The 17,690-nt window shown below is 51.4% G+C and overlaps 1 protein-coding gene across 4 annotated transcripts in view; it reads left to right on the top strand.

Moving 5' to 3' along the window:
• CALN1 (calneuron 1) overlaps window positions 1-17,690 on the top strand; it is a 179,858-nt gene that overhangs the window by 150,845 nt on the left and 11,323 nt on the right. For all 4 annotated transcript variants that reach the window (XM_030962826.1, XM_030962827.1, XM_030962828.1 and 1 more), the window contains one exon: window positions 14,620-14,773. In XM_030962826.1, coding sequence (XP_030818686.1) covers window positions 14,620-14,773 — 154 coding nt within the window. The remainder of the gene's footprint in view (window positions 1-14,619; window positions 14,774-17,690) is intronic.

Raw genomic sequence — 17,690 nt, 5'->3', positions numbered from 1 at the left:
CAGGTGCTCCCAGCCCTGTCCAGCCTGGCCTTGGGCACTGCCAGGGATCCAGGGGCAGCCCCAGCTGCTCTGGGCACCCTGTGCCAGGGCCTGCCCACCCTCCCAGGGAACAATTCCTGATTCCCAACATCCCATCCATCCCTGCCCTCTGGCAATGGGAGCCATTCCCTGTGTCCTGTCCCTCCAGCCCTTGTCCCAGGTCTCTCCCCATCTTTCCTGTCAGCACCTTCAGGCCCTGCAAGGTCACACTGAGCTCATCCTGGAGCTTCTCCTCTCCAGGTGAACATTCCCAGCTCTGCCACCTCTTCCCCAGCAGAGCTGCTCCATCCCCAGCACTGGGCTCTGTTTGGAAGCCCAGCTCTGATTTGGCCCCAGGTGCTGTCCCTGGGCTCTCCAAGGCACAGGGTGGGGGAGCTGAGCTGCCATGTGACAATTTATTCCGTTTATTTTAGTGGGACAAGAGCCCTTAAGTGTCACTGAGCTAAATATTTCTCTAATTCATGCAGAACTGAAGTGCAATTAGCAGCCTGATGTCACAGGCCTGGGTCAGAGCTCTCTCCTGTGCTGTGCCTGCTCCAAGGTGGGAGCTCAGGGCTGGGATGGGACAGGGCTCTCCTGCCTTGGGGACAGTCCCCAGCTGTGCCAGGGCAGGTCAGGCTGGATTTCAGGAAAGGTTCTTCCCCCAGAGGGTGCTGGCAGAGGCTCCCCAGGGAATGGGCACAGCCCCGAGGCTGCCAGAGCTCCAGGAGCTCCAGGGATGCCCAGGGTGGGATTGTTGGGGTGTCAGGAGCTGGACTGGGTGATCCCTGTGGTCCCTTCCAGTCAGGATATTCTGTGATTCTACATTCAGCTCCCCAGAGACTCATGGTCAGATCTGCAATAAAGGACACCCCAAGATAAAAGCTAATCCAAAGCCTCTAATAAAAGGTAAAAGATAAGTTATTTATTGTGATACAGCCCAGCAAAATCTGATGATGGGGCAGTTCAGACAAGGCAGGGAAGGAAAATTCCCTGTACCTGCTCCATCCGCTGTGTGCTCTGTTCTGAGGAACCCCTGGATTCCCCTGTGCCGTGTTCCTGGTGCAGATGATGGGATGGAGAGCTGCTGCTGGGAGGGTCCCACTGCGTTCCCAGTGGGCTCCAAACAAGCACGTGGAGCTCCTGAATGTGTTCCCAACCTGCACCATCCCTGCTGTCCCCAGGAGTTCCCCAGGTGAGCTCTGCCCACATTTCACCTGCACTCTGCTGTGGGATCCCCTGTGCTGGGGCCCAGCTCTGCTCCTGCTTTCCCTGAGCCTTCCTGCAGGAAAAGCTGCTCATTTATCCCAGAGTGGAGGTGCCAGGGCTCCCTCCTTGGTGCAGACCGAGTCAGGCATTAAAATCACTTTGCTGAAGTTTATTTTTCAGCACTGACAGCTGCTCTGTATTTTCTGCTCTCTCTCTCTCTGTTATTGGTTGCTGCCAGGAGCTCACAAATGCCAAGTGAATTGCTGGAGGGGACTTCAGAAGTGATCACCTTGTTTGTAGCATGGCAAAGAAAAAAATCATGGACTCCCTGCACTGGAGTAACTGAGCAGATACTCCAGGATTCAGTTTTGATGTCGTGGTTTTCAGCTGAATTAATCTTGGTTTCAAACAATGGTTGCTATGTGCAGAGCGAAAGGTGGCATAAAAATAATTACAACATGCAAATATAAGGAAAGACAAATCCACATCCCAGCACAAGGTGACAGAGAGAAGCAAATTCAAAATATTCAAATCACTTCTGTCCTTCCTTCCCATCCTCTGAGCCTTGGTGCACCAGCACCAATTTTTTCACATCCTGTGCCCTGGAATTGCTGAACTGAGTTGCAGCAGGGGAGGGTTTGCACTGTGTGAATTTGAGATTCACTGACTTCCCTCAGGGCTCCTGACGTGTCAGGAGAGATCCATGACAGCACCAGGGGAGCTGCCCTGCCAGCTCTCAGCACGTGTGGGGCTGTGGGGGTGATGGGATGGGCTTCAGAGACACCCTGGTACTGTCTGCTCAGGGTCTTCTGGCGAGCTTTCTCTCTCTGCCTCTGGGTAAGCGTCCGAGCACCGGGAAGGGCGGGAGAGAGTCCAGGAGCCTTTTAAATTTGCTGCTCAGCTCCTCTTAGAGTCACAGACAGTGCCCCACATTGGGCGCCAGCTATCACACATCCCGGCTAGATGGCGACAGTGGGGGCGCGACAGTCCCCCTCTTTCAGGGCTCTGCAGGATCCCAGCTACCAGTGAAGGTGCAACGCAGAACAAAAAGGCCACAGCAGCAGCACGGGCCTGGGGTGGCACTGGGTTACTCTTGTATTGCACTAAATAGTTTATTTAGTTGTCTTTGCACTGGCAATGGGAAAATTTTACTGGGTATGTCAGGGCACATGGATGGTTTATTCCCCCTCCCTATCACATGGTCTCTCCCCCATGCATCCCTTTCCATATCCCCTGGTGGTCTGTCCCATGGGTGGCTCCTCCCCTCACCCCTCCCCAGTGGTATCCCATTGGCTGCGGTCCTCTTTCCCCGCCCCCTTTCCCTTGGGTATAAAACCCCACTGCAGGTGTGGTTCCGCCTCTTTTTTCACCTGGGTGGTGGCCGCGCCAGCAGTGTCCTACCCTAAACCAATAAACTGGACACTCGTCCCCACGTGGAAGAAGAGCGCTTCTCGCCTTTTATCTTTCATCCACACAAGTCCGTGTGGGCTTGGGTTCAAGCTGGCCGGGTCAGACTTATATAAAGCCCAGAGAGCCACGGATTACTGCAGGTTACTTTATTTGATGCTACACTCCCTTGAGTCTTGGGGTCCCAGACAATGAGCTGGGGGCAAGCAACAGCTTATACAGGGGGGCAGGTCTCAAGGGAGGAATGTTCAGCTAATCAGGAGAACTGGGGGTGGAACACAATGGCAAAGGATACAAGGGAGGAAAACTGCTTGGGACAGGAGGGGTTAACAACTGGATGTGGGAGGAAAGGGTTTGAAACTTGGCAGAAAAGTAGCTAAGTAGCAAAGAGATAAACCGACACCTGGCTCAACTGAATAACAAAGACAAGTCTGCAGTCGCTCTAAAAGCAAGGGGGGAAAAGCCCAAAAAAACTACCAAACAACAAATCGAACAATAACCTGCAAAATAAAACCACACTGCACCACCCTGGTTTGTACAGCTTGCGGGGGGAGTTGGAAAATAACCCCAAAGTGGTGTTTGTGTGCCTTGGCCGTGCATGCTGGGCTGGGGCACTGGGCAGGCCCCTCTGGGACACGCTGCTGGTGGCACTTCCATCTCCTCTCTGGCAGCTCCTGGGCCCCATTAGCCATGTCAGGAATGGCATTTCAAATTTGTTATTTCTTCCTTCTCCTTACAAAGTGCCAGTTTGACAAATCATGACTTTTCCCAGCACAGATGAATTTCTCCTGCTTTAGGTGAATTTCTTACTGTGAAAAAAAATTGTCTTTTCAATATTTCATGTCCTGCAAATGAGAAGGTGCCAGTCCTGAGGTCCTAGGGTATTCCAGACCATGTCAGCTCAGATATAAAAGCTAAGAAAAGTGGGAAGAAGGGGGGAGTTTGTTATTTACCATGTTTGCCTTTGGGGAAACTCCAGGGCTGGAGTCCTGCCTGGGAAGTGGCTGAATATCACCAGCTGATGGAAATGGAGAATAAAAACTTTGGGATTTTTTCTCTTTTCCCTTCTGCTTTAGAGGGTGGGCAGGCCCTGGCACAGGGTGCCCAGAGCAGCTGGGGCTGCCCCTGGATCCCTGGCAGTGCCCAAGGCCAGGCTGGACAGGGCTGGGAGCCTGGGACAGTGGGAGGTGTCCCTGCCATGGCAGGGGTGGCACTGGATGAACTTTGAGGTCCCTCCCAGCCTAAGCCTTTCTGCATTCTGTCTTGGCTCTGGCTGGTGCTGCACAGCAGGATTAGAAGCATTCTTTGCTATCTGCTTATTATTATTTTTCATTAACCACCATCAGCAGTGCCAAGGATGCCTCAAGGCCCCCCAGCAGCTCTGGGGCTGGTTTGTAAAGCCTTTATTAATGATTGTGTCCTTTGTGCAGTCCAGGAACAGGTCTCACCTTCTAATCCACTTCTCCCAGCGTTCTCAGAACATTTGTAGCTGTTAAATAAAAATTGGTTTCCTTTGGCTCAAGGCTTCCAGGAGACAGCAGCAGCAGGGCCCATTCATTCCCCTCACTGGGGTTCCTGCTGCCTCATCCCGCCCAGGAGCAGATTAAAGATGCTCTCTGCAGGCAGGGAAATGGGGAGAAGGCCTGAGGGTCGGGCTCAGTGAAACTGCCAGGGGAGGGTATTTCTGCAGGGCCTGGCCTTCCCCTGGCTCCACAGTCCCTGTGCTGTCAGGTGTGTCACTGCTGTCACTGTGTCACAGGTGTGTCACTCTGTCTGTGTCCCTGCTGTCCCAGGCTCTGTCTGTGTCACTGCTGTCACAGGCTGTGTCTGTCCAGCTGTCCTGGGCACCTGGCGTGGCACCAGCCTCACCTGGCACACAGCAGAGGTGCCCTCACATCCTGCTGCTGCCTGGATCAGGAATTCCAGCATTCCCTGTGAGAGGAACAGTGGATTTGTCTTTCCAAAGAAGCTGTGGGTCTGCTGGTAGATAAAACCAGCACTGGGAGATGAAAGAAACAATGGGAAGGATTCCACTGACTGATGAATGGAAAAAGAGATTTGCTTTTACAAATAAACTTTAGGTTTGCTGATAAATGAAATTAGACATTGAAAGATGAAAGAAACAATGGGGAAGAAAAACCCCTAAATTCCATAAGAATTAAAACTTAAAAGGGAGGGTTCTACATTAGAGGGAATCTTTGGTATCAGGTGTTCTGGGAAGTCTGAACCTCTCAAGTACCTCAGCCAATGGGGAAAGAGAGAAGGGAAATGGGGATGGGAAATTGGGATAAAAAGGAGACTGGGTGCTCCAAAAATCGGAGAGACCCCAGGGGAATGCCCCATGGCCTCTGCCTTTATTGGAATAAAGTAAAAGAACTCCTCTGTCTCCTCTTTGGACACAAACCTCTGGTGTTTGTGGATTAATTTTCCTGACACCAGACACAGCAGCCCGAGGGTCCCCCTGGGGTGCAGAGCCCCTGCTCTCCCTGATGGAGGGGGTTGTGTGGGGCAAACACAGAAGGATTTTCCCCTCCTTGGAATATTTGGAGTTTTGGCACAGCCTCAGAGCGATCTGCCCCAAAACCCCCTTGTTGTGCTCACACTGAGCCAAGGGGGGAAACAGCTCAGGGTGGAATCCTGTTCGTGCAGAGGGACACAGGATTTCATATTATGGGATATCACAGGATAGCACCAGGAAGGACCTTGGGACACTGAGCCCATCCAGAGGGGACAACGGGGCTGGAGAGGGGCTGGGAACACAAACCCTGAGAGGAACCCCTGAGGGAGCTGGGGGTGCTCAGCCTGGAGAAAAGGAGACTCAGGGCTGCCCTCATCACTCTCTGCAGCTCCTGAAAGGTGCCTGTGCTCACCTGGGGCTGGGCTCTTTCTCCAGCAGCACTGACACAACCAGAGCACACAGCCTCGAGCTGCACCAAGGGAAATACAGGTTGGATTTTAGGAATAAGTTTTTTACAGAAAGAGTGATAAAGTTCTGGAATGGCTGCCCAGGGAGGTGGTGCAGTCCCCATCCCTGGGTGTGTTTAACAAAGCCTGGATGTGGCACTGGGTGCAAGGGGTGACTTGAGCTGTTGGGGCTGGGTTGGACTTGATGATGTTGAAGGTCTCTTCCAATCCAGTCATTCTGTGAATTCTGTGAATTTTTGCTTAAATATTTAACAACTGTTATGTCCTACACTGAGAAATCCTGTCCTTTTTTTTTTTTCCTGCTGTGTGAATTATTTATTGTGTGAATTATTTTGCTGGTTTTGAGGCTGCCACCTGCCATTTCCAAACAGCACCATGAGGGCAGTTTTACCTCAGCCCAGCGCTGGATTTAGCCCAGGACAGGAGCCCATGAGAGCTCCAGAACTGGGGGGCAGGCAGAAGATGGTCAGTGCCAGATGGGAATTCCCAGCTTCAGCCCTCATTAGCTGCAGGAGTTTGCTGCCCCCGAGGCTCCCCCAGGCCTGGCCTGGAAGGTCAGGAAGGTGCAGCGCTCGTTAGGGATTGCCTTTGATTAGGATCAGCCCTAAACCCACACCACAGAAATTGCTGGGGCCTGTTAATTTGTGCTGCAGCCTCCGAGCATTCTCTAATTAAAAAGCCACCAAACCACCACTTCTCTGTGGTTTACTAAACTATTTCAAGTTAATTGAATGTGGCCAGCATTAACATTCCTGCTGTGTGTGAGGGGAGGTGGTGCCTCTCAGGGGGCCTATTCCTCTCAGCCCAGTTAAGGACCATCAGATCCCAGCTGGAAAGGGGAGGCACAGCCAAACACCCCCTGCCCTGCTCAAATCCTGCCCCAAAATTAGTCTGGCCTAGGAAAGGCTGGGACCCGCCTCAGCAGAGGGAATTCCATCTCCAGGAGGGAATTACAGCTCCAGGTTTGTTTTTGGATGGAAAAGCGTTTCCTCGCAGCCCAGCCCAGCAGCATTTCCCCTCTCCAGAGCCAAAGGTGTCCCTGGGGACTCCTGGCAGACACGAGGGGGCCACAGCAGCCCCTGTCCCAGGAGTCACAGAGCCAGCAGCTCTACGGGATGCTCCAGATCCACACTGGGCATTGTGGACTATCCCGAGGGAATGGACCCCCAGGGACAATCGAGTTCAGCTCCTGGCCCTGCAAAGGACAGCCACAAAATCCCCCAATATTCAATCAGCAATCAATTTATTAATTAATATAGTAAAATATGAGCAATACAGCACTGGGTACAATGGGGGAAGTTTTCCCTCCAACTGCACACCCATATTTAAGGGTTACAGGTATTTATAGGGGTACTCATCAGCTTTCTCAGCAATTTCTATTCCCAATTTCTACTCATCAGCAGTTTCTATTCCCAATTTTTACATCACAATTCTATACACTACTGTGATTTAGTTTTTCTCTGGATGTACATCCCAAAAGGAGTATCCCAGGTGGTGGTGGTCTGGTTTCTGAAAGAAGGAAGGAGTATTTCATCTGGTGAAGTCCAGTCTCCAGATGTGGGTCCACCTTTTGATTGCAAGGACTACAAATCTCGTAACAGTGATGTCCAGCTTCCCTTGGTCGAACCTGTTAGTCCTTGAGTTGTGTCTATCTTCCTTTCTCAAGCTGCATGTTTCCTTTTTATATATTCTGAAGCTACAGTCTCAAAAGATCCTCACTACAGGCAATATGCTAAAATTATACTTCAAAAAGTTATTATTGCAAAACTCTTTAAGGCTTACAAGCAGAAAATTCCTGTCAAAAAGCAACGTCCTTAAATCTTTAATTCAAATGCTCCTCAATCAACTTAAGACTTATAAAGGTTAATTGCAAACAAAGGCTAGGTTCAAAGGCCTTCTTCCATGCTTTATTTTTCTCAGTTATTATTAGAATTCATCTTTATAAGTGTCCCATGGTCGGTTTCCACACATATCACAATGACAGATACACACATTGCCTGTGTGTACCTGACATGAAACACAGCTTTGTGTTCCACAGTCACCACAGACATTTGTCACCACGGCCATTTGTCACCATGTGTCCCAGTCCTGCTGCCGGAGCTGCCGGGAGGGGCGGAGCCTGTCGCAGCAGGGGACAGGGAATTTCTCCATGGAAATGTCACGGTGCCCTTCCCGCTCCTGGCAGCCTCGGGAGTGTGGGATGTTCATGGGGGATGGCAGCTCTGCCAGCAGGGATGGGATGGCATGGCATGGGAGATGGGATGGGATAATGGGATGGGATAATGGGATGGGATAATGGGATGGGATAATGGGATAACAGCATGCAGGGAGGGCAGGGCTCTCAGTGCTGGGATCCCGGGCAGGATGGGACTGTGTCCTGCCCACATGTCCCTCCCACATCAAGGAGGGGATAATCCATCATGGGTGGGGCACTGCTCCCTCTTGCAGGTTGGGAGAGGTTTGGAGAAGGATGTTCCTGGACATTTGGGAAATATTTCACATGTTTCCATTTATATATATGTATTTGTGTTGTGTGTGTATACACATTTTATACTTTAAAATTTATTATCATCATATCCCAGAGTGGTTTGGGTTAGAAGAAACCTTAAGACCATAAAGTTTTAAACACCTGCCATGGCAGGGACACCTTCCACTATCCCAGAGAACTCCAAGCCCTGTCCAGCCTGGCCTTGGACACTGATCCAGAGGCAGCCACAGCTGCTCTGGGCACCCTGTGCCAGGGCCACCCCAATTCCATCTCAATATCCCTGTGTCTTGTCCCTCCATCCCTTGTCCAAAGTTTCTCCCCATCTTCCTTGTTGGCTTCTTCAGGTCCTGGAAGGCCACAGTGAGGTCACCCCAAACCTTCTCCTCTCCAGGCTGAACAATCCCAACTCTCCCAGCCTTTCCTCACAGGAGAGGTGCTTCATCCCTCTAAGTAATAATGCTAATGAAAATGATGATGATGATGATGATAATAATAATAATAATATTGTGTAATAACAACAGTAACCATAATAGTAGTAATAACAACAATGACAACAACAACAATAATAATATACAATAAGACAGTGCATTTCTCCATACAAATATATCTCTACATGTGCAAAAAGCCCAGAGCTGCTCTGCAGACTCCAGGTGTTTTCGGGGTCCCATCCCCACTGTGGCAGCGTGGGCAGAGCCCCTCTGCAGCTGCCCTGGGATTATTCAAGCCATGCAGAAGGTCTGAGGGCAAAACAAGGGCCTGGTTTGTTGCTCAGAGATTGTCCAGGGCTGCCCCAAACCAGAGCTCATGGAGCATGGGCAGGGGCCTTGGGGCCATGCAGGGGTCACTGCTGATGTGCTGCTTTGGGCTGCTTTAGTGCTGGAACTGGGGTCAGCCCATGGCTGGACTCAAGGATGTTTTCCAGCTGTGGGATTTGTAGAGAATTCTCAAAGCTTGACAGAAGGCTCACACAGTGTGCATTTGTATGCAAACTTTGAGGTAAGAAGTGCTGACTTAGAAATGCCATGGAATAGGACAGACATTGCTGAGAGAGAAATGGAACTAGAAACAAGTTTCAAAAGGCGGCCTTGCAAATAAGACTGGATACTTTGGAGAAATAGAGAAATAGAACTATGAAAGATGCATTGTAGTGGGACCCACGAGGGGTAATTTTAGATGATTGGCTTTAAGGCATTTACAGCATGGTGTGGCAAAAGCTGATAGCCAAGAAACACTTACAGTGTATTGTGATTAGGAAATAATTGGCTTCTGATTGTGATGGTGTGAATTCTAACATCTGTATTGTCTCACCCTTCACATGAGACTGAAAATGGAATAAAAGTTTTTAAAACACCTCTCAGTTGCCCCATCTCTGGGTCAGAAAAAAGCTTAATCCAACATCCAGCCTAAATGATTCTTTGATTCTCTGAAGCTTTTGGGGTTGCAGAATTAATTTTCAGAACATGAGGCAAAATCCTGCTCCACCTGGAGCCCTCACCAGCCCCAGCTGACCTTTCCAGGTGGTTTTATGTGGAAAACCTGGGTCTAAGTGCTCTCCCACCTACACCTCCCTGCCAGAGCAGCCAGTCCCACCTCTTGTTGGGCAAAGTGGCTTTAAAAGACCCTGCAGGTCCCCAGAGTGGCCCTGCTCCCATCCCTGCAGGGTCCCCCTGGCCTCACCCACCTGCAGGGCCACCCTGGGCCTGCAGAGAGGAGCCTCCCACTCTTCTGTTTTAAAGCTGAGCTGATACGAAACGATCAGAAATGCTGCTCCAGCATTTAACCCCTTCAAGGAACAAGCCCTTCCCACTGGGCTATTGCTGCACAGAGCAGAGGACACAGAACTCCCTGGGAATGGGGCTCTGCAGGCAAGGCAGACGCAAATTTGGGAAATTTCAACCGGGGAGGCTCAAGGAACTGAGGTAGGGGTTCATTTCCTGCAGGAATTTTAAGTCAAGAAGGAAGCTGGAGGATAGATTGGACCAGGTCCAGTTTCCCTCCCAGATACCCCATGGGACAGCATCCTCCAGCCCCAGGGTCCCTCAGGAGCTGAGTGCCCAGGTCCTGCTGCTCTCCACAGCTCCCACTCACAGCAGCCCCTGGAGCTGCCTCAGCTCAGTTTGTTTCACTGCTCACAGTGAATTATTCTGAGGCTCACAAGCAGCTCCATTGATTTCCCCTAATTATAAATCCTATAGAAAGTTTCCAGCTTGCCACAGTCCCCATTTTCCTCCCCACGGAGTCAATAAAAGTTAAGAGTTGCTCCCTGGCTCCTGTCATTACCACAATAAAAGCCAGAGTAATTGAAAAGTGAATCAGGGAAACTGCTGGCTTGGAGAGCAGGGATAACTGGAATGACTTGGGAGCCCAAGCAGAGCCTGTCCCTGCCTGCCCCGAGCTGGAGCCGCCCTGGGCACTCTGCCAGGGTGACACAGGGCTCAGGGAGGGTGCCTGTCCTGCAAGGGGCAGAGCAGAGACCAAAAACCGCTGCGTAGATTGACAGAGTGCTCTGAGGTGGAAGGGGCCCCCAAAGATCGAGCCCAGCTCCTGTGAGCCAACGAGGGTGATTCTGAATCCCATCTGAGGTTGTTCCACCTCCTAAGGATACAAATGACAACAAAACAAGTTAAAAAGATAATTTCTCTCTCTATTAGCATTACATTTGAGATGCAGCAGCAGCTGAGCATTTGTCAGGAGAACAATTCCTTCCCTCCAGACAGATTTTAACTGGAACAGGAAGACCCCAAACCCCTCAAGTCATTACTGCTGGCACAATTTGAGGATGAGCTGAGCCCCATGGTTGTGTTGTGCTCCAGCCTGGAGCAGAGGCAGGAGGACAGTGGAATCTGCAGAGAATTTTCAGTGGCAGTGCTGGGAGAGAGGGAGAGCAGCAGAGACAGAGAGGCTGAGGGAGCTGGGGCTGTGCAGCCTGGGGAACAGGAGGGTGATGGAGACATCCCAGCAGCTGCCAGGCTCTGGAGGGACCCAGGGAAGGCAGAGAGGGACCCTGCACCAGGAACTGGGGGACAGGACCAGGGAATGGGGTCAGACTGCCAGAGGGCAGGGCTGGATGGGATATTGGGAATTAAGAATTGTTCCCTGTCAGGGTGGGCAGGCCCTGGCACAGGGTGCCCAGAGCAGCTGGGGCTGCCCCTGGATCCCTGGCAGTGCCCAAGGCCAGGCTGGACAAGGGCTGGGAGTGTGAGCGTGTTCACAGGGCTCTGAGGATGAGGGAGAGACAAGGATCTGACTCCATGTTTCAGAAGGTTGATTTATTATTTTATTATATATATTACATTAAAACTATACTAAAAGAAGAGAAGAAAAGGTTTCATCTGAAGGCTGGCTAAGCTTAGAAAGGAAAGATAACAAAGGTTTGTGGTTCGGATACTGTGTCCAAGCCAGCTGACTGTGATTGGCCATTAACTAGAAACAACCACATGAGACCAATCACAGATGCACCTGTTGCATTCCACAGCAGCAGATAACCATTGTTTACATTTGTTCCTGAGGCCTCTCAGCTTCTCAGGAGGAAAAATCCTAAGGAAAGGATTTTTCATAAAAGATGTCTGGGACATTGGAGCAGCCTGGGACAGTGGGAGGTGTCCCTGCCATGGCAGGGGTGGCACTGGATGGGCTTTAAGGTCCTTCCAACCCCACCCATCCTGGGATTCTCATCACTCCTGAGCTGCTGAGCCTGAGGTTTTCTTCCCTGACCCCTGCTCATTGCACAGGTGCAAAATCATTCATCCTCCAAGGGGTTAATGAAGGAAAATGAGTGCACTCTGCTTAATCTGGCCCTGCAATATTCCCATCTATCCCTATGTGTGCAGGCAGATTTGCACACATCCCTCTGGTTTCATCCAGCACCCACAGAAACACCAATTTCCCCAATTCCCTTCACTCATTTCCTGCACCATCCAAACCCTGCTGCAGGAAATGTGCAGGGGAGGGGACAGCAGGGACCAGAGACAAAGTTCTGGCTCTGTCCAGATGAACAGCATTTCTGTGAGCAGCAGGGCTGATGGGTTTGGTTTTTCTGCTGTCTTATTCCTCAGGGATTCAGCTAAAAATAGTGAGCACCCCATTGTCACCAGTGGCTCCTCGGTGGCCAGTTCAAAGCTGGGCTGCAAATCCCCCTGGGATTTAATCACCAATTTCCATCCTGCTTTGTTGTGCATGAACAAATCTCACCAGCCCTGCTCTGCTGTCTTTAATGTTGAAAAGGGAGCAGCTGTGCTCTTCGCATCCTGTTCCATGAGAAAAAGCGTTTCTCCTGGCAACTGAAGGTGTGGAAATTTGGGATCGTTCCTCTGCTTGCCTTGCAGCAGTGCTGGGGGTGTTGCTGGAGGTTTGCAGGGGGCAGTGAAGCTGCCCAGGGTTCCCAGCCCTCCTGGGTGGCTTCCTGCAGTGCTGATTGCATGGGGGTGAATCCAAAGATTCCCCCCCAACACCCCCTCCTGCATTCCTTTGGAGTCTCCATCCTGGGAAACTCCAACCTGGATCTGAGCCCCAGCAATGGCAACCCCATCATTCCATCCCCATTGTCAGCCCCTGCCTGCAGGAGCAGCCCCTCAGCCTGTGGTGACCCCATTCCTCCTCCTTGGGGCTGATGCTCAACCTCTGCTGGAATTCTCTTCCAGTTCTGCCTCAGGGATGATTCTCAAGGCCAGCTCAAATCTGGGCTTTGCTGTAGTTTGTGGATTTGGCTTTTCTGCCTTCAGGGAATCAGGATCACAGAAAGGCTGGGGTGGGAGGGACCTCAAATCCCATCCCATCCCACCCCTGCCATGGCAGGGACACCTCCCACTGTCCCAGGTGCTCCCAGCCCTGTCCAGCCTGGCCTTGGGCACTGCCAGGGATCCAGGGGCAGCCCCAGCTGCTCTGGGCACCCTGTGCCAGGGCCTGCCCACCCTCACAGGGGAACAATTCCTAATTCCCAATCTCCCATCCATCCCTGCCCTCTGGCAGTGGGAAACCATTCCCTGTGTCCTGTCCTGCCTGCTCTGTCCTGTTCTCTCCAGGCTGGGGAAGGAATGGGAATTTCCTGCTGCATCCCCACTCTCCCAGGGCAGAGGGAGCTGGGAGTTGGCACTGCCCTCCCTCCACTGGGGCATTGAGCCAGAGGGGTTTGTGTAAGAGCCTGAATGAGAGATGTGGGACTCCAGGCAGCTCTTCAAAATGCAGCTTATTGTATCCAAAATGCAGTTTATTGTACCCAAGGTGTTACAGCAGTCCAGGGTGGTGGGTGACAGAGCTGTGCCCACAGCTGTCAGCTCCAGCTGCAGGCAGGCCTGGAGATCCTTTAGTTTAGGTTACAATGCATTATAGACTTTTCTTTGCTGAGCATCTTCATACAGTAGAACCAATCTATACCTTAACTTTTATCTATAGCCTATCATAACTACTGTAATTACCATATTCATGTTACTGTTCTCCAATCACTAAAAGTCAGTACATTACAGTTGAAGCTAGAAGTTGTTTTTCAGTTTTCTTGCAGTGGAAAATTCTGAGACCTTTTTTCTACTTGCCACATTTGCTGACTTGTTTGCCTGTGCTCCCTTTCTGCTTGGTAAAAACAGCTTCTTGTTTGGGGTGGGTTTATCCTTTGCTCTAAGCCATAACAACCCCTTCTGACTAACACACCCTTTGCCTCCTTGGTTACCCAGTCAGACTGGCTCAGCAATTCTTTTCTTCTATATCAAAACTTGCTTCCATCTCTATTCCTTCATCAGACTCTACGTTTAAAAATCTTTCTGCCATGCACACATATCTGTGAGACTTTCTCATCAAACTTTCATCCTTCCCAACAGGTTTGGCCTTTCTGGGTGTCCTGAGGTGGCTCAATGGGGTGGAGGAGCCCTGGAGGGCCCTGGTTGCTGTGCACAAACCCTGCTGGGGCTGCAAGGCCTCACTTTGAGGAGCTTCTGCAGCGCTCAGGAAAACTCACCATGGCTTGGAACAGTTCCATCCTTCTTTCCTACACCCAGAGAGACTCCTCTGCTCCCCTGGCACTGCACAGCAGCCAGGGTGTGTCTCCTCTCTGCTGCACCATTAGCAGAGATTCATTAACACCACAAACTGCACATGTCCTGCTGGAGCAAAATGTCCACATTCAGCAGGAATTGGGGGTTTAACACTTGGTTGGTGTAAGAACAGCACTTCTACTGGATCCACAGCAGAAGTCAGGTCTGAGGGAGGTGTCCTCTGCTTGTTCCTCCCTCCAGGCACCACTGGGGGTTTAGGAACATAAAAAAGGGGGTACAAACAGGGTTGTGGCTCATGGGAGGTGTGAGAGCTACCTGGGGGTTTTCTCTTTGTTGGGGTGGACTGGATTGCTGCCTCTCCAGCCTGGAAGGCCATTCCTGGGTTGAGTTACTGGGTTTCTCTGCTGCTCCACCAGTGCCAACACCCATTTACAGCATGACTGTTGGAGTGAAACCAGCCCCAAAGAGCACAAACCCACCTCAGCTGCCGAGATGAGGCTGATAAACACGAGCTGGGGATTGTGGCCTTGCTCTAGGCCTGCTCCCCTGGGAGCCCCATCCCTGGGTTAACTGGGCTGTCTCCCACAGTTTGACATGCAGAGGATAACGCTGGAGGAGCTGAAGCACATCCTGTACCACGCCTTCCGCGACCACCTCACCATGAAGGACATCGAGAACATCATCATCAACGAGGAGGAGAGCTTGAACGAGAACTCTGGCAACTGCCAGACGGAGTTTGAAGGTGAGAGAGAGTCCCTGGGCTCCTGCTCACTTTTCCTGTGTCTGTCAAACTCGCTCTGATCCGGGACAGGGGTGCCTGGGGGTGGCAGGGAGTTATTTGGACACCCAGAGAGCTCAAGAGCTGCCCTCAGACTTCTTCTGTCCCTCAGCAAAGTTGATCCTTTGCCAGGCACAGGGATGAAGCACTGGGGTTTCCCCTCTCTCTGCTGGGATGCAGACAGAGGGATGTGCTGAGTGCCTAAGCCAGGCTGAATTTCCCTACAGAAACACCTTCATTTCCCTCATCCCACCATGGAATGACTTTCTTGGCACTGGCAGGCCCCACCAAGCTGTGTTGGGCTTCTCCAGTTTTCTGTTGAGATCCCAAAAAGGCTCCCAGGGAGCAGCTGGGACGAGTCCTCTCCTGCACTGTAGCACCAGCACTGAGCAGAGGCCCATGCCCTGCTGCCCTGGGGACCTTTTGCTCTGAGCTGCCAGGACCTGCCCCAGCCAAGACAGCTCCTCTGAGCACGGGAGGAGCTCTGCAGAGCCAAGGGCTGAGCAGTGCTTGGAGGCACCCAGAGAAAGGAAACATTTCCTTCCTTCAGCGAGCCTCAGGGGCTCAGGAGTTGGGATCAGAACTGGGATCTGCAGTAAATTTTACACTTGGGCAGGGCTGACACTGGCAAGGACATTCCCCATTTTAAGCCACCTCAGCAGAAGCATTTTCATTTCCTGGGCCAGAGGAGCTCACACTGCTCTTGAATTTGTTGCTGCTGAGAGCAACCAAAGAGGTCCTGGTTGTTCAGCCTGTGGCAGTGCCCAAGGCCAGGCTGGACAGGCTTGGAGCAGCCTGGGACAGTGGAAGATGTGCCTGCCCAAGGAATGGCATGGTTTTTAAGTTCCCTTCTAACCCAAACTGATCTGTGATTCCATGAAATCATCTCAGGGAAATGGAATAGAGAAGCTCAGAGTTTGTGCCCTGGTGGAGCCACTGTGTGTCCCACCCAGCAATCCCACTTTAGACCATTTTGGGGGGAACTGGGACATTCTGTGGGGTCAAACAGCTCTGAAAGGGCACCAGGCAGAGACAAAGAGCTGAGGATGAAAATACAGCCCAGTCCTTGGCCTGGCTGATGAATGGGCTGCAGCAGCTCCATTCTCACCCTCACCTATGTCAAACAGGGCAGAGAAGCTGGAGGAGCAGAGCTGAATTTTTAAAACCCTGCAGGAGGGAGGCAGCAGCAGCAGCAGTCTCTGAATCAGGCCAAGCAACAATTTTTGTGTTCCTCCTGGAGAAGAGTGCAGAGGAAGAGATGTTTCTTCCTTGCCTGGAGCTGTTGGTGCCCACTGACCTGCTGATCCCTGGGGACAGGAGCCAGCTGTCACTGCTGCAGAGTTTTGGAAGCTTGGCTGAACCATCCCAGAAAAAACCTGGGTTCCTAATGCTCAGCATCTCGTTTTGGAAGCTCCAGTTTCCAAAAGTGCAGCAGGAACAGCTTTTCTCGTGGGATGTTTTGGCATTGCTGGTGCCAGGCAGAACCTAGAAGCAAAACAGACCCTTTTTTAGATGTTGGGAACACACACAAATCCAGCAGGGAATAAAGATCAGCTGAACCATCAACAATGAGAGAAAGTTTTGCTCCAGGTCCCAGTGGAAGGGGACAGCTCTGGTCTGCCAGCTCTGACAGGAGCATTTCTGCCAGGCAAGGACAGGTTGTGTCCCTGCAGCTCTCCAGGCTGCCAGGAATGACCCTCAGAGCTCCCAGCTCTCCAACACCAGGATCCCTACAGGACTCAATAGCAGGAATTCCATGGCATGGATTGTGGCACTAAGGGACAGCTGTCAGCTGTCCTGGGCTATGTCCCTGGGGTCACTCACTTCTAATTAGTGCACTGAAGGAGATGCTTTTTGGGTAGAATTCCTGGAGTTTGATTTAGGTGCCACCTTGGGATGAGATTAATTGCACCCTAAAACAACTCCCTTTCTTAGTTCAATTCCAGCAATTCAAATATTTCTTTCAACTCCCATCCATGTTTAATGTACCATCCACCCCATGAAGGGCCTTCAATTCTGGGAGGAATGAAGCCAAGATGAGCCCCCATGGTTCCCACTGAGATTTGGGGATCTCCTAAGGGAGCAGACACAGCAGAGACTTCCAGGAGCAGCTTGGTGAAAGGGGGATCCCCACTCAGTGTCACCTCTGGCGTGTTCTTGGATCCCAGACCAGCCCCAAACTCTTCTCCTCCTGTGGGCAGAGACATTCTCCTTCTCCACACCTGGACATGCCCATTTTCCACACTTGGACATCCCCATTTTCCACACTTGGACAGCCCTTCTCCACAACTGGACATCTCTGTTTTCCACATCTGGACGTCCCCATTTTCCATACCTGGACATCCCCATTTTCCACAAATGGACATCCCTGTTTTCCACACCTGGACAGTCCCATTTTCTACACCTGGACATCCCTGTTTTCTACATCTGGACACCCCTGTTTTCCATACCTGGACATTCCTGTTTTCCACACCTGGACATCCCCATTTCCCACACCTGGACACCCCATCCCTGTTTTCCACACCTGGACATCCCCATTTCCCACACCTGGACACCCCTGTGTTCCACACCTGGACATTCCCCTTCTCCACACCTGGGTGAGCTGGCTCAGGTGCTCAAGAGTGTTGCACAGGTAATATCACCATCAGTGCAAAGCCATGAAATTTCTGAAATACAATTATGGAAATAAAGTGATAATAAGGTCTTTCTGACCATGAAATCTTCTTCTTTATCCATGTGGCTGGCAGACTCTGCACCTCTCAGCACACAGCTTCCCCAAATACAATATTTGTACTACAGTCAGGGCCAAGGCCAGGATTTCCTCAGCTCCCTCTGAACACTGAAGTCATTTGCAGGGGAAGGACACGCCAGGGCAGAGGCA

This window comes from Camarhynchus parvulus, chromosome 19, assembly GCF_901933205.1.
Source record: "Camarhynchus parvulus chromosome 19, STF_HiC, whole genome shotgun sequence".
Classification (NCBI taxonomy): Eukaryota; Metazoa; Chordata; class Aves; order Passeriformes; family Thraupidae; genus Camarhynchus; species Camarhynchus parvulus.
The sequence above is the reverse complement of the archived record's forward strand: the minus strand, read 5'-3'. Positions and strand labels throughout refer to the sequence as shown.